At 41.1% G+C, this 16,964-nt stretch overlaps 1 protein-coding gene across 9 annotated transcripts; it reads right to left on the bottom strand.

The window, feature by feature from the left end:
- Positions 1-585: 585 nt before the first annotated feature.
- Positions 586-16,644, bottom strand: LOC146963744 (sorting nexin-14-like). Of its 9 annotated transcripts, none has more exons than XM_085768571.1 (31): positions 16,125-16,644; positions 15,758-15,928; positions 15,515-15,635; positions 15,221-15,294; positions 14,711-14,789; positions 14,564-14,607; positions 14,390-14,477; positions 14,218-14,302; positions 13,975-14,131; positions 13,746-13,821; positions 13,528-13,572; positions 13,351-13,431; positions 13,154-13,268; positions 12,815-12,970; positions 12,585-12,709; positions 11,893-11,951; positions 11,392-11,418; positions 10,382-10,531; positions 9,561-9,693; positions 8,183-8,369; positions 7,640-7,723; positions 7,320-7,420; positions 5,910-6,021; positions 5,648-5,688; positions 5,252-5,371; positions 4,449-4,572; positions 3,517-3,681; positions 3,154-3,249; positions 2,941-3,032; positions 2,735-2,791; positions 586-826 (listed from the first exon to the last, which is right to left on the bottom strand). In XM_085768571.1, exons 2-31 carry the CDS (start codon positions 15,892-15,894, stop codon positions 785-787), a joined length of 2,973 nt encoding a protein of 990 aa, XP_085624697.1. In that variant the 5' UTR covers positions 15,895-15,928; positions 16,125-16,644; the 3' UTR covers positions 586-784. The 9 variants fall into 9 exon arrangements, with proteins under 9 accessions (XP_085624697.1, XP_085624698.1, XP_085624699.1 ...); XM_085768572.1 differs by having other exon boundaries at positions 16,129-16,394; XM_085768573.1 differs by having other exon boundaries at positions 586-823; positions 15,758-16,434.
- Positions 16,645-16,964: the final 320 nt, after the last annotated feature.

Here is a 16,964-nt window from a genome sequence, read left to right as displayed (position 1 = left end):
TAACAAAGTTACTAATTATTGCCCTTGCAATATAAATCTTTACATGATGGCCAGTCACAATATTGTCAAGTATTTTAACTAATTTTCATATTTTTCTGTTTTCAGTGAATAATAGTCCCTTCCCTCTAAAGCTTCTGATCCTTTTCTTTAACCTCCAGTTAAGCACTTGGATTGTCATGTTCCACCATCACCTCCATGAGAGATGTGATATAAGTATCACATTTCCACCATGTGTAGTTCTTGTGTACATTATGTTCTGCTCCCCATCATGGTTTTGGATTACATTTATCACAGAGTTGAGTTTCCTCATCCTCCACACGTCACTGAAAAATGCACTAGATTTAGCGAGAAGAATCAGTCACCTCAGGGTGCATGGGGCTTAGCATATAGTTTGGGAGCCTATACTGTAAGTGGGCAAGAGTTTTTCTGATCACGCAACGCAAGAGTTGTTACAAACTTTAATGTAAGGTTAGGGTTAGAATATCTGTGTTAAATAGTGATTTATTTCCAGTTTCATCCGACAGCTGCAAACTTTTATACTGTTTGCCTTTATATTAAGGAGTAATTACACAGAGAACGCTGATCTTTCGTTTATTTACATAGTTTATTTTACAAAGTAAATGTATACAGCAGCTGAGGCCTTGTGTTTCCACATCCTGTACATCTGCATGATCCACATGTTACAGTAGGATTAGGGAACCTGACCAACAGAAGTCTTTGCAGTAGTGTAGGGTGAGTAAATGCATAACAAACATGTTTGATCATGTCTACTGAACTGCTCTTTTTACATCCATGGTGCCATCACAGAGGTCTCCTTCTGTACCTGCTGAGAAAACACAAACATGGAATAAGCACAAAGGTGTTAAACAAGTTGATAGTTTTTCCAATTATAATAATTTAGAACCTATAATTTGAGATAATATATAATAATATAACATGCATGTGTAATTATACACATTTGATTTTGAGATGTAATTAAATGATGATGCGTGTAAATGTTATGCTACTATTAAATGATTAAATAAAACCATATAATCTATGCAAACATTGTGCATACAACTTGGACGTGTCTTAATGATTGCCCTTCACTGACTGCATCATCTACTCTTTCTTTACTGCGCACTTCAAGTTGTAACATGATCTCACCTCTGCAAATACAAAGTTTGAGGCAAGCTTTCATTTCTTCCTTTTAGATATTAAGTCACCAGAAGAAACATGCCTGAGGGGGGAAGAAAACTCTAACTACTCTGTCAAACATACTGCACTTATCACAGTTTTTTTGGTGATATCACTACCGCCAAGAGTAGTTTGGCTTTGATTGTTCAACCAAACATAATTACCGGTATGTTCCTACTGCTACCAAAACCACTGCTATGTCAAATTGAGACATTAAAACAGGAAATACTTCCTAGGATAATAACAGACATGTTTTCAGGGACATAATAGGAGTGATTAGCTGCAGCGATTAAATAAATTAGTCAAGACTTCCAATCACTTAAGTGTAACCATAACGACTTTGACATTGTTATTATTCAGCATGCTTATTCACATAATTTGCCATTGTTTCATTCTTATAAAGAAAACACAGCCACACCACATACTACTTAAAACACTGTTGATGCTTATTTCCACACCCTCCATCTATTTTCTATTATTCAAGTCAATAAATATTCATTTGTTATTGTTCTGCTGGCAACATGTCTCTCTCCTTTGTTGTAGTGTGAGGAGGTCAAGGCTCCATGATACAGTGCCTCCACATTTATTTCTAGTCAACTCTAATTTGTCAGACATCATTAATAGACAACATCTAAATTATGATACAGATTCATTAAAGCAGAAGTAAGCGATCCGGTCGTTTTGGCTACTTCTTGTCAGCCGATGGAGTTAGCAGCCCCCGCCCTCGTCATGGATCTATTGGTCCTCGTCCCTACGTCACCCCATTCACGCGCATCCCTTGGCTGCACACACAGCCCTTCATGCCGTTCTCTCTCCTCATTGGATAAAGGTTGTAGGATACAAGAAAAGTTTTCTCCTCGGCTCAGAGCAGAGCAGAGTGACTGAGAGACCTGTGTTTCGGTCCAAACACTCTATGTAAGTGATTGCTGTCGGAAGATATAACTATTTAAGACTTATATTAACCATAGACTGTAAAAAGAATGGACGTAGCGTCCGTGACGTCACCCATTGGTTTTGGGGAGTCGTTTTTGTGACTCAAATAAGGCGGCCTGAACAGCGCCATGTTGGATTGGCCGGCCGAGAACCCGCCCACTGGCCTCGAAGCAGCTGTCCACGGAGCTGCTTGGACCTGTCACTCAACGTTTCCGCGCCCTAATTGGCCAGAATTTTAACCTAATAACAGTAAAACGGTAGAGTTAAAAAAAAAATTCACCCCCCTCAGAGTGTGTGCGGGGGTAGAAACTATCGATTGAGACGAAAAAACGTTCTGACACCAGGCTTTTAACATGTTTACTGAGGATGTAAAGTCGGCGATTTTAACATGGGGGTCTATGGGGAATGCTCCCTTCTGACACCAGCCCCCAGAGGAATTCGAGGGGATTGCAGTTTTTTGAACGCGGAAGTGAGCTTCACTTCTCAGACCGACAACTGCCCCCTTGATATTAACACAAAAATATCGCTTACTTCTGCTTTAACACTATAGTCCTTGCCAGTCAAGATAATGGATGGTGGAAATTCAGACTCTATTTCTTTAGAAACCCAGGTAGCAGTGAGTTACCTTGTTTAGCTCAGGAAACAGTTCTTGAATGGCGATGTCCAGCAGCACATACGTCAACTGAGGAGACAAAAAGAGTCACAAGATCTATTAAGTATTAAGGCCAGTTCTCTTCAAATAAAAACATAACGGGATTCACTGGAACATAATTTTTTATCATTTTGTTGTACTAAGCCAGTGTGTCTGCGTGTGTGTGTCTGTGCGTGTACCTGTTTGTTGAGAACTGGCTGTTGCAAGCCATCGAAGAGGAGGCGTACTCCCTCATACTTGGCCTCTTCTCCGATACATTTTACCAGAAAGTCTAAAGATAAATAAATATCTCTTGAGTTTTCCAGGAAACACGTGAAATTGGCTGCTTTTTTATCACATCTGCATGTTTCTCCTCTAAGAAATCTGGACCTTAAAAGGTTGAAGGTGAATACCTGGAATGTAGCTCATCATCTCTTCGAAAGTCTTCTTCGCCCTCTTCTGCTTATCCTGAACTGAGCGAGGCAGACTGCTCTCACAGAAAACTGTGTCTAGAAAAACATGTTTACAAAATCACATTTTAAATACTTTCCTCATATAAACATAAATAGAAATCTGCTCATGTGCTGTAACAACTCTTTATGCTAAGCTATGTTAACGTCCCCCTGGCTCCAGAATTGGCATCCATGTTTTCATCCCGCTCTCCCAAGAGCAGCTTTAAGCCCTTTCTGTCAGTAATACAATAACAACACATGGCAGTATTGTGATAACATGTGGCTCTCATTCACGTGAATATCTCTGATATGTCTGTTGTGTACCTCTCAGCAGGGTGATGAGTGAGACGAGCCGATGCTCCTGGACCACCTGGTTCAGTTTGTACTGCAGATAGTGGTCTGTGTAGGCCTCCAGGGTGTTCTTGAACAGGATCCTTCCACCCATGAGCAGGTGGTGCAGCCAGTCAGGGATGCGGAAGACGACTCGACCTGACAACCAAGACAATTAGAAAGAGAAACGTTATCATATTTTCATATTTTTGTAACGAAAAAAAGCATAGTTCTGTCTCTGCAGGTTCATCCTTCTATCTTATCACCTGGTCTTTGCTCTGATGTGTATTGTCAGCTGTGAGACTTATAATACACAAGTTAGTTACCTTTAAAATAACAATAATAATGCCCCATCAACTGACTCCAGACAAGGTGTAGAAACATCTCAAAGGGAATTTGGGAGAAATTACAGGTGTCAAAGCAAATGAATACTAAAATTGTGTTTGCATTTTGTCATTTTAAGATAATGAGTATGGACTGTTGAGGGAAACACCAATTGATTTGATTTTGATTTTAAAATGTGAAAAAGTGAAAGGGTCTGAATTCTTTCTAAACGCACCATGACCTGAGTCACTGATGACGTAGACACAGACCAGACTAAAATCTACTTAGAGCCATCTTCCAGTTCAATCTAAGCCTAAACCCAACCTAAACCCAATACCTGGTTGCAGAGAGACGTCTTCTACCTCTTTGTCACGTATTCTATTAAGAAGATTACACTGATCCAGTCTTTCTGTTCGTGAGCCATTATTTTTTTCCAGGGTCTTAAAATAACTCAACAGACACACAATGCACATTTGGACATGTTTGGTGTTTGGGACCAGTCCCTCAGTAAACATAACTTTGGAAGGGATTTCCAAATCAAGTGCTTCTCAATTGAACACAAATATACATGTGGCAGATTGCAATTAACAAACTCCACTTACCCACATACATTAAGTAGTCATACACCCCTTCCACAGTGATCATTTCCATGAAGTAATTCTGATTGTGTCTCTTCTCCGTCATTTCTGATCGGTTGGCGTTGTTTTTGAAGACGTCATTGAAGAGCTACAAGAGAGGGATTCACATCAGATTTCAAGACCAAAGAGGATTATCTATTCTGAGAACTAAGGTTTTAAAAAAAAAGATCATAGTTTGGGTTTAAATATGTGTGAAAAGGCAGAAAACCTTAACAGCCATGGATCAGATTGCATTAGGACTGGTCGTGACTTGTGAGACACTTCCTGATCTCGGTTTGCCTGTGTGGGTTTCTCTCCAGGTTCACCCGTCCAAAAACATGCACGAGAATGATTGGCGGCTCTAAATTGCCCATATTTGTGAATGTGAGTGTGTGTGTGGATGTGAAGTTGCCTTTGAATTGGCCTGAATTCACTTCTTTTTGGTTCCGTTAAACTTGATTTTTATTTTAATTTGAAAATAGTAAAAAACAATTAAAAACACTATCATGATTAGTAACAGTAACAGAAACCAAATGCTGGTGCAGTGGGTTCCCCCTATAATATGTTGGTAGGATTCAAACCAGGAGTTTGCTTAGAAACAATCAACTGTGAAGCTCGACTGGATTGCATGTTTTTAATCAGAAAGTGGTCGCTGGCAGCCAGTCAGAGTAAACATTTACGAAGCTAAATTTGAGCGTAATGCAGGGAGGTCAGACGATTACAGTCTCGAGGCCTAGCCTTGCGGTGTGGGAGAAACATTTGAAAATACTTCAGCTTGGATTCCCAACCTTCTTGTCGTTTTCCGAGGTCGGGCTGAGGATGGTGAGCTCAGGGCGGCTGGGTTTGGGTTTGGGAGATTCACAGGAGTTGAAGAAAGACTGGATGAAAGGCTCCAAGTGCTGCCCTTTCTGGCAAAAAAAAGCACAGTAGAGAGAAACTATTGAAAAGCTATTATTCTATTATTCTTTTTATTTATGCATCATGTAGAAAATGTTAAAGAAAATTAGAGAGATACAAAAAAAAAGACTGCCTTAATTTGCATTAATGTGATGAAAACATTTCTGTTGTTGAAAGATGAGAAAGGGAGAGCAAAAGAGAAAACATTGTGCTATAGTGTTAGGCTACACCCAACAAACAGACACACACACACACACACACACAAACAATGGGAATGCATTTCTTACCTCTTTTATCAGTTTGCTGGGAACCGACTTAATGATTTTCCCTGTGAAACAGCAACAGTTTATCTCAGTGAAGTATAATGTCACTTCCTGTGTCTGAAACACAAATATCTTTTCACAGTAAAGCCAAGGTCGGCCTGATCAAACATTTCCACAGTGTGTTTGACATGCTCTACTGTGCAAACACAATCCATCTCTGAGGGTTTTTTTGGGTCACATTTTCTACACTACATCCCATTCAGCCAGAATTTGCATCATACTGTACCCAGGTTCACGTCAGGCAACATCTTGTCCAGGAACTGGGACTCCATGCTGTGTGGAGACAGGAAGTCGGCCAGGAGCTGGCTGTTGCTCAGCTCTGGGTGCTGCAGAAGTTTCTGTGAAGACCAATGGAAACACATCATGTTGTGATCTGTGTTGTTCTACAGTGGGACAACATCCAGAGGAACGTGGAACATGTCATACATGAGAAGCAAAGTCACAGCAGATACATCATATTTCCTAGGTTGCCATGTAAACAGATTCAACCAAGTCTGTTTTACTCATTTTGCATTTTGTCATTAACAATTTTCAAGCATCAAAAGAGTTACCATCATTGCTGACCATTTTCCACAAAGTATCATCAGTTTATAATTCATTTCCAGCTTTCAGAGTTGCATTATCTTTTATTTTATTATTATTTTATTTTTCCTCTATTTAACCATAGGAAATCCCATTGAGATCGGAAATCTCTTTTACAAGGGTGACTTGGCCAAGGTAGCAGTCATGTAAAATCAGCCCATACAAGATATACAATAAACAATAAAACTCAGATACTCACACACAGTTCACACCAGAAAAACAATGACACTCCTCCCTCACTGCATTCTTTATAATACACTAAAAATCATTCATAAATGTTTTTAGTTTAGTCTGAGCTTATCCATTCATTTAATCAGACTTTAAAAATCAACTTATATTATATTTATCACAGTGACAATTTTTGACAGTTTTTTGACTCATCAGGTATGGTATGACAGGACTCAGGTCTCAGATCTGAAGAGTATCCTTGAACACACTGCTAAAACAGAAGTGCATCACAACCCCCTGATAGGGACGTGAACTCTTCACCGCGCCATTTTTCTCTGCAGCTGTCCTCATGGCAGCATGGTTAAACAGGTCTAGAACTGGTCCCATCATCATTTGTTCCTCATTGTTTTATACTGATCACATCTAAAAAGTCGTTTTCTGGCAGCGGGTGTGGAGTTAGGACGCCAGAACAAACAGTCAAAAACTGATGAATGTCTAGTCATTTGAGAGCTGCCTGTAAAGCCAGGTGCACTGACTGGAACGTATTTTTATTTCAGACACTAAATACTGGAAAAAGGTCACTGTCATCAAAATATTCAGATTCATGTTTCTTTTTTGTGGATTTTAGAGTCCAGTAACACTCCCTTTCTCACCATCATGTTCTACCTTTATGTACAAGTCAAGACGTGCCAGACTTCTGAACTGACCAGTGTTCGCTGTGAGGAACTTTACATTATTAAAGGGTCTTTACAATATGATAATCCCGAGGAAACTACTGGAAAACCTCTGTTTTGGACCCTTACCTATCAATATAAATTAAGTATAGCTGTTTTAGGAGTATACTATCTTTATGAAATTCAGTAGCAAAGTCTCAGATGTCACCTACCTGCAGGTACTCCTCGAACTCCTCCCGTTTCGATGTGAGGAATTCATAATTTTTGGGACCGATGATTCTCTTCGAAGGCAACTGGGCATCTGGAAACGAGCCTGTGTAGCGTGAAAATAACAAGTGTGGACACCAGTATGAGCCTATACATAATAGTCATTGTGCAACAGGGTCATTTGATTCCTAATAATTCCTAAAACTAAGGATGACTGGGACGAAGTGGTCTGTAGATTCTCTGGACTCCCTGAGTGGAAAATTAACAATGCAGGGTGCGTCCTAATAGAAACTGTTGCAACAAAACGAAAACGAAGAAAACCTACCATGAAACTCAGTGAGCTTTGATTCAAGCACGTAGAACTCCAGATATCTTCTGTACACAGACCAGTGCTCAGTCTCGTGTCCCACTGCAAGTAAAAGAAAGAGAGGGAAAAAGCAATACATTTATATAATCTCAATCAGAATCACTTTTTGGGATGTTCTTTTTAATCTCGTAATGATTTCTATACATTTCAGAGGTGAATAAGTGCCGACAAATAGCACCATAATATCATGGTGTGAATTTATGATATCTCATTTATTAGCAGTAAGACTCTCCTCTCTGTCAAGCTTTTTATTCTTCCATTAAAATCTTGACAAATATAAATTTCAAAGAGCCTGAAAATCCATTGTCACATTCATCACCATATTAAAGATTTATTTTATAATTACAAAGAATATTTAATGTTTTTGCAAATAAAAAAAAGTCTATCAAAAAAAGTCTATCATACTGAACAACATGCAGTCTGATTGGGCAAAGCATAAACACGTCTCTCAGACGACATTAGGTGAGACGGAGGGACCAGTCCTTTCAGTTTCAGCCTCACCTGCCTTCCTGTCGTTGCGCTCCACATCAATACAGAACACAGGAATCCTCTCCCTCTTCACATCGTCGTCATAGAAATCGATGTAAGGGATGGTGATGTTCCAGGCTGAGAGGTTTCGAGGCGTGCTGGGTGTAGAGGCTACCTCCATGGGGGAATCGTCCTCCAGCACCATCATGGCCTCCTCCACCTTGCACAGAAGGAAGGGAGAGAGGTTAGAGTGAAGCAGAGCAAGCCTCCTCTGAATAGAAAGGTCATGGTCAGAGCTGCTACTGCAAAGTATAAACACAGCATAAAGAAAAGAACCAAAAACATATCCATTGGAGACACGTACGGCCACACAAGAGCTGCCTTTTAATTCATTAACATCTTGTTTTTGCCCTTTCAATTCAAGATCTGTTCATTTCATCCTGTATTATAATTCAAGTGAAGTGTGTAGGCTACAGCTGTTTTTACCTGAAGGGAATCTCAATAAGAAGGGAAATCTGTAAAGAAGGTTGACCGAGACTCACAAAAAGGGGAAACTGAAATGTAAACACAGGATTTCCCCTGACTGTAAGTAGCCTACAGGACGAGCAAATTAAGAAATGTTTGCATGTACATTCGGCTGATAGTGCTTGTTAGACCAGTCATTACATCTATCTATATATAAATATGCTTCATTTTCGCATGCATAATATTGTAAAATAATAAAATAATCCCAAACAGTTGGATGTGTCCTGTAGAAGAAAAAAAGGAGTTACTCGGTCAAAATTGTTATAAAAAAACAAAACCTATCCATTTAATCTCTTTCAAAACAAAGATGACATCTAATATTGAGTTTCTCATTTGTCTTCATTGGGAAATATCTGCTCCTCAAACCTGCAACAGCCTTGTAAAATGAGTGTTCAATCTGTGCAGGTGAGCTAAGAGAAAAGGACAAGGTATAAAAATTAAAGTTCAACCTGTTCTTCACCACAACGGTTTTCTGGAAAGTGAATGTCTCTGGAAGCCAAAGGATACAACCTGTGATGTTTTCAATATGGAAAAATCAGTGGAGGTGAGTGACAAACATGGTCAGCTCTGTAGATCTGCTTTCTTTTCTCATCAACGCCCCCAAGTGGTGGCAGTGGAGCAGTGACAAAGAGCTTTAGTTTAAATATTGCTTTTTGCAAGAGCTTGACTGTTTTAGAATAAAAATAATTCTGCGCTGATTGGTTTTAATTACTTTTTGTGATTTGAAGTGTTGCTTTAACATTTACTTGCAGGATGACTCAGAGAACTTCCCACATATCTGATGATGACCTATTTGTTTAAATCCTAATCTACCCTGTGAGGATTAAAACAAACTTCACATCACCTAAAAATCAGTGAGTTTGGATGTTTTCTACATCAGCTTTACCATGTCATCCTCTCCCTCCACCAGCCCGTAGGATGGCAGCATGGCTCCCTCCATGGTTGTGCTCTTGAACACCCCTTTGATCTTACTGCCAATGCGGCTGATCCCAAAGGACTCGCCCCTCTTTGACGTGTTCCTGCAGACCAGACGAAGCGGGTATTAGTGGACGCACAATGGAGGAGGTGTGCATGGCTTCAGCAAAGCACATGCGGCTTGAGAGAGGTGACAGGGGAGGAACCGTAGAAAGAGAGAAGAAGAGGGAGGAGGGAGCGGCAAAACTGCATTTTGGACGATGACTGCACGTGGGAGGAACAAAGCGAACTTAGCCAAACCAAAAGTCGATATATCACTTCACAGCCATGTCACAATGAAATGTCGGGGGGGGGGGGTCGATGGGTAAAGCCACTGTCGGCGCTTAAAGCAAAAAACACAGCACACGGCAGTGAGCAGTGATTTCATGAACAAAGAAAAATTTGAAAGAAAATCACAGATTTGAATGGAAATGCTGAGTTAACCAGAAAAGGCACAAAACATCACAGGTGCTCTGTGGAGGTGCCTGTCAGACTGAGTGAAATCGAAATCACCATGGTGACACAAGGAGCTGCTGAACACTGAAAAGCCACTGCTTTGTCAAAAATTAAAAAAAATACAACAGAGTCGGAGGAGGGACACATGACAAATCAAAACAGGATCCCATGCAGCAGTCCCACCATGCAGGCGTCTGGCTGAGACTGGGGGGGGTTAGAGGGAGGGCGGAGGGTGAGTGGACAACAATGACATCACACTGAGCGACCGTTTTGACACACGGATGGACCCTGACTTACTTTGGTGATGAGTGGCGGTGGGATAGTGAGCCGTATGGGAAGGTTGTGAACGTGGACTGGGCATGGAGGGAGTTAAAGGATGCAGGTGAAGAGCTGCCAGAGGCGGTGAACAGTGAGGAGGACGGGGACTCGGGGCTCCAGTCCCAGGAACTATAAGCAGAACGGGGTCATGTCCCCTCGGGGCGAGAGGAGGGAGAGGACCATGGATCATACCAGGGCAGGCAGTGTGGTGGTTACAGAATCAAAAAAGAGTGGACATACAGTCACAGACACAGCACTGTGGTGGCAGTACATGGAGTCATAGGTGATCGGAGGTGCAGAGCGGAGGGAGGAGGAGGGGGGGGGGGGGGTTACTGAATCGCAGACATGGAGGGAGTTCAGGCTCCTATTGAGTCGACTTTTACAAATGGAGGGCCAGTGATAGTTAGATAGTATTGTCTACTGTTTCCTCTGTCTCCTTTGAGTGGCATGATTGATGCTGCTTTGAAAACTGCCTTCAGAACAAGATGCCTTCATGAACAAAAAGAAACATACAACCGGTCAACCACTGTCCCTGAGTTCCCCTGATGTGCAAATTTGGATGTTTGCGAAGAAAATGACAAAAACTGAAGCCTAAACCTTCCCAAAAGTAACATTTTATACTGCATGTGTTCAGCAGCATGGCTTGATTGGCCTGATTAACACGTGATTAATGCTGACTCATGCTGTAATTATCATGATTAGCTGATTAAGGTCGCTTTTCTCAATCTTTCTCTCATTTACATTTACAGCACAAGCACCAGATAACTAACACATTTAGGGGGTGAAATGAGATTAGCAATATAAAAAAAAAACGGATACAGCTTGATTTCAGAGGGCCCAGGGAACGGTGACTTTGTTAAAAAAAAAAAAAAAAAAGGCAGCACATCCTCCTCTGTAGACCAGTCAGGCAAGAATGAAGTGTCTTATTGTATTTCGCGTGCAGCCAGCCAGCCACTGTTCTGATCAGCACACTGATGCCTTATACTCACCGAATGTCATCCAAACTCAGGCTATTTCTGGAACAATATGCACAAGGAGTTAGTGGCAGGGCCCCGGGGCCACATACACACCACACCCGTGATAGAAACATTGGATTCCTAGGTTCAGCTCAGTTTATGTCTAATTTAATATTCTTTAATCTGCAGAGCAAAGCAAATAAATCTTACTTTAATTGCTAATTTACATCTTATTTTTTGACTATAGTGAGACAACAACTCATAATGTGTTACAGCTGCCACATACTACATTCTTCCTTCACAGTCCTCGAACATAGAAAGTTGCGAACACTAAAAAAAAATGCACATATCATCAGTAAAAAAAGTTTACTTTGGTTGTATGTCATTGATTTCTTGCCTTAAAAAATAAACGTTAAATAGAAAAAGAATACAACTATTAAAGTATCAAAAGCCACCTGTGCGTCACTAAACATCATCCACAAACTTTTCCTCAGTTTCGCACAAAAACAAAAACTGTTGAGACGTGAAACCTACCTGCTCATCTTGGAGTTCCTGGCGGGGGACTCGGCCCCTCGCAGCAGCTGGCGAAAATACTGCGGGTGACATGGAAACTGGTCAATTTCAGGCCAATCAAACACTGTATTGTGCAAAATTCTGACACACTACTGTATATGAGGAACGTGTTGTCTGTCCGGCGATCTCTACGTGTCGTAATAATAACAGTCATGACTGGGCAGCTTGTTTTGGAGCAGGCACAAGAAGTGGCAACAAAAAAGTCAAATAATATCATATTATTCTCCAGATACACTATTCATTGCAGAGGCAGTGGCCTGCTGTGGACAATGGCCGAGCACTGCTCCACCCATGTATTCAATGTAACAGCCTCTGAGGGGTGAAATTCGGCTTGGCAGCTTGGCATAGTGCCAGTGTCGGCTCATTGGCCGGTTGCGCGTCTGGTATTGATGACACGGGTGATAGCGGTTGGTGGCTGAGAGATCGGAAGAGGATAACACAACTGAGTCAATGAATTCCTAGTCAGCTCCACTTTCAGTATTTTGACAGATACGGCTTTGTTGCATCTGACGCTGAAGAGATTCAAACACTGAACTAGATATTAAAAAATTCAGTCTCTGCTCAAACAACCATATTCTGATAGGACTGTGTTAATAAATCAGGATGTAAAAGACAGATGTGGGTGGGTATTTAGGGCAAAAGATGCTGCTAACCTCATCGCTGTGACAGAACATGGGCGTGAACACATTCTCCAGGAGGGACAGTACATGTTCATAGGCTTCAAACAAACACCTCATGGTCTGTAGTTTGACTACCTCTTCATACGGACCCTCTGCAACTAGGAAGTACAGCAAAACAACAAAGAAAAAGAAGTAATCAAAATTTGTAGAGTAGGTAGGTACATGAGAGAATCAGACAGACACAGAATATATGAGTCACATACTGTTGCGTATTTCTTCCACGATGAACGGATCGAAGAGGATCTTGTCCACGCTCTCGTCCAAACAGTAGGTCTCATAGATCTTCTTCACCTCCTCATGGAGCATCGTCTTCTCTGAGTCGGACAGCTCCGGACACAGTATCCTGTCGTTGAATTCCTCTGAGAAGTGGAGAAAGTTACACGCATCAAACTCACTGTGTAACAACGCGGTCTGAGAAGGGTAAAACTAAGGGATTACATCAATTAAACATTGATATTTCCACCACTAAAAACTTCAAGTAGTTAAATTAAGGATGGTAGGAGTAGAAAGTGCAGATACCTACACTACTGGGAGACACTTACCAACTGCGAGGCAGAACTGGAGGACATGGACAGCCCCCTCTTGCTTTAAGAAGTTCATGAAACGAAAAAGAAGATCCTGCTGTTCTCTTATTTCCTTCAACTCGAGCTTCAGCACCTGGTGAGACAAGGAGAGAAATCACAGCTGCACGTTCCTCCGATTTCCGTTGTGTTGTGATACGGTACACAGGTCCACTTACTGAGGCCTTTTTGTTGCGGAGATCAGAGTACTTCTGCAGAAAAGGAACCAGTGTTGAAGTGGGCTCTGTGGCTTCTTCAGGCTTGAGTGACAGAAGTGCACAGATGACATGTTTATTTCATTCACCAGTACATTATGCCATATATGTACTGTATGTACAAGTTCAACATATACTTACAGGAGAGTTGTCGATGAATATCAAAAGTAGATGATTCACTGTGTCCTGAAATTTAAAAAAAACCAGCGGAGAATGTTTACAAAATGTTTACAAAAATTCTGCAGTACTTTTGGTTTTCTGAATAAAGCACGTCTTTGTCTATCATTTGCATGCTCTTGATAAATAACATTGATTTGCTAAACACAAATCAAACTGAGCCCTTGGTTATCTACACTCACAGGATCAGCCAAGTAGTCCATTGAAGGAAGGAAGACAGAACCAGCCAAGACTTCTCTTATTAGGAGAGTAAGAGATCTGAGAGATGAGGCAGCAGGAAACAAGAAAGTGAAAGAGTAAAGAATGATCCGCGTCTACATTTGTATGGTGTCGTTACTGCTGGACTTTCTCTTCAGGGGTCAAGTATATGAGGGCAGTACATCAGTCTTTACTGTCACAGCTGTGAGTTACCTGCAGTCTGTGGCCTTGGGTGGTAAGATGTAAGGAAAGAGCATCTCAGTGAGCTTTCTGAGGTAGAGGAGCTCATCTCTACGCCCGCGGAGGGCAACATGAAGGTCAGGGCCGTATTCCTCCAGCGCAGCTTGTTGGAGATACTCAGTGTTCTTCACTTCAAAAGGCGAACAAAAACAAGTTTTAATGGTGAACACAAGTAACACAAAGTCAGTGGGTGGTGATGGTGCATGTCAGCATTACCTTTCTGCCTGGCTTTGCTTATTATTTCAATGTGCTTCATGGAAACTTTAAGAAGCTTTTGTGTGATGAGAGAAGCCACATCCACCTGAGGAGGGGGAAATATATATTAAAAAAAATAATTCAGTTGATTAACATTCCCAAGGTTTTAACTTTGTATGCTCTAGTTTGTCACCTTCTGAGTTCGGCGGACTAACACAGCGGCAAAGAAGCGCAAAGTCACTCTCAGCTCGTCAACAAACGCCTCATCATCCGTAATGTCTCTGGAAAAGAAACAGTCACTTCAGTATAATTCATTTTACTGCTTCAAATTATATGATACAGAAGAAAAATACAGAAACTGACTTACCTATACCAAGGATACACAAAATTCTCCAAAACAAGCTCCAAAATCTTCGGGAAAAAACAGGAATGGATGAATTGACAAAACCAGTAATTTACTACTACATATGTATAAAATATAGATATATAGGCTATATATTGATGCATGTATTACCTCTGAAAGAGAGGCATCAACTTTTGAGGGAACTTTCAGGTCGAGCCACGGCTGATAGTTTTCCAGTAATAGGGTCGGTCTATCAACACAAAAAAAAACAATAACATCTCAGTTTTACACTAAGAAAAACATCTGTATCCTGTCTGACCACTAGAGGGCAGTGTAACATTTTCCATAACTTCATTCATAATGAACAACAGTGTGTTACAGAGCACACTGAACATGTGTCAACAAACCAAATGGAAAAAGATTTAGGGAATGTTAAATGACTGAATAACTTAAGCTTATGATTAACCTTATAATTTGCCTTTAAATGTATTTCTTTATCTGATTTTTACTCTGACTTTACCAGCATAAGAAAACTCAGCATAGGATGAAACCTCCATATGTTTAGGCTAAATATTTTCAGAATAACTCCAGATGATGACAATAATAAGGTCACAATACAACAGTTCAACACAATTCAGATACTCAGCAGCCAATGGGCAATGACATAAACATATAACTCACCTATGTCTTTTGCACTTGATTTTTCCACAGACAGCACAGCTGTGGCCCAGTGGAAACAGCTCCTGTTGATATGACTGCAAGGGAGTTTACAGATTAACTGTAACTGCAAAAGGGCATTCATCAAAGAGCAATCATACAATTTATGCAGTTTCCTGAGTGAATAGACACAGAGCATCAATATAATCTGTAATATGGGTAATACAAATGCAGTCCATTTTTTAAACTCAAAATTCACTATAAACTTTAGATGTGCTGTGTAAAAGCAGCACAGACAGGTGGTGCTCTCTGACCCACCTTGGTCTTTGGTTTGATGGAGACGAAGATGTTGGGCAGCAGAGACTCAGGGCCCAGGGAGCAGTAAAAGGTGACAACTCCAGCCAAGAAGGACCAGAACACCATCATAATGTGAATATATCTGTAAAAACACAAGACATACTGCTGCTGAGTAAAAACATCATATCACTATTAGGACATAGTAGCTACCAGGGTCATAACCTATATGAGGCGGTATCAATATTGTGATGATGTAGTACGTACCTGTTTAATAGCACAGTGGAGAGCAGTAGGAGCAGCAGCAGAAAGCAGAAGACCGGGTACTGTCGGCCCAGCTCTCTGAGCCGATCCAGCTTTATCCTGCGTCTCATTTTCTGCACATAAATCCTGATGCATCCCATTTTCGCCTCTGTGTGTGAAGTCTACTGCATATTACTGGAATTCGGGGGGTACGACATGGAGCTACATGTAAATAGCCTAATGATGGCGTCTAGCAGCGATACGCAGCACCGTCACCTCCAAGTCGTACCATTTTTGAGCGACCGCTTCGGTTCACATGACGAGCAGGTTGCAGGGATTTTTTTTTATTATTATTATTAATATTTATTTATTTACCGACTCCTGCACCCACTTACTGTTTGGGTACGATGGATAGTACGGGCCATTTTTTGCTGTAGTCCGGCAGCGACACCATCGTGAATTTGCAGAAATACGCAGCCTGTCTGTATTTGTTTTTTTGTTTTTTTTATCAGGTTCAGTGTAGGATAAATCAAGATGCAGCTCACAGCTGTAAACCGAGGCAGGATTAGCGGTAATTACTCAGCATCAGCTGTGCACGGACCGTCCTTAAGCTCCGGTAGGCTCGTTTGTTTGTCTAATGGCTGCGGTGCTCCAGCTGTCACGGTGTCCGCTCGGAGGCACCGGCCGCCGCCTGCGAGTCTGTCAGCGGCGGCGGAGCAGCGTGATGTCACCTCCGCTGCGTTTCGGTTTCCACCAGGATGGAGAAAACAGCGGCTCCGCTAGTTTTGTAGGCGAACAAGTGCACCGGCGACATTTATGCTCAAATAACACATGAGGTGTCCCACATTTTGGAGACGTGGTCCCGGAAGGAGTGGTCCTTATCCGCCATGTCGAAATTTTCAGTATATATTTCTGACTGCGCTCACAGCAATACATCAAGTACTGACACTTGACAAATCCAGCTAGACATAAAAATTAAAAAAACAACCGTGTTTTCAAAGGTAGAGCTTATGTAATATTAAAAACGTAGACATAAATTAACAATTTAATTATTCAATATTATTTCTTTTTAGCCCATTTATGGATTTAAATCATATTTTAAGGATCAGGGCAGCCATATTTGTTTATGCAAGTGAAAATAGGAGACAAAAATAATCTTAATTGCCTTTATATCTTCCTACTCAATTTAAGCAATAACACCCCCCCCCGAATCTGTTCGTGACACATTAGA

This window comes from Trachurus japonicus, chromosome 22, assembly GCF_045865225.1.
Source record: "Trachurus japonicus isolate A0001 chromosome 22, Traja_1.0".
NCBI lineage: Eukaryota > Metazoa > Chordata > Actinopteri > Carangiformes > Carangidae > Trachurus > Trachurus japonicus.
This window is presented reverse-complemented; position numbering and strand designations above follow the sequence as displayed.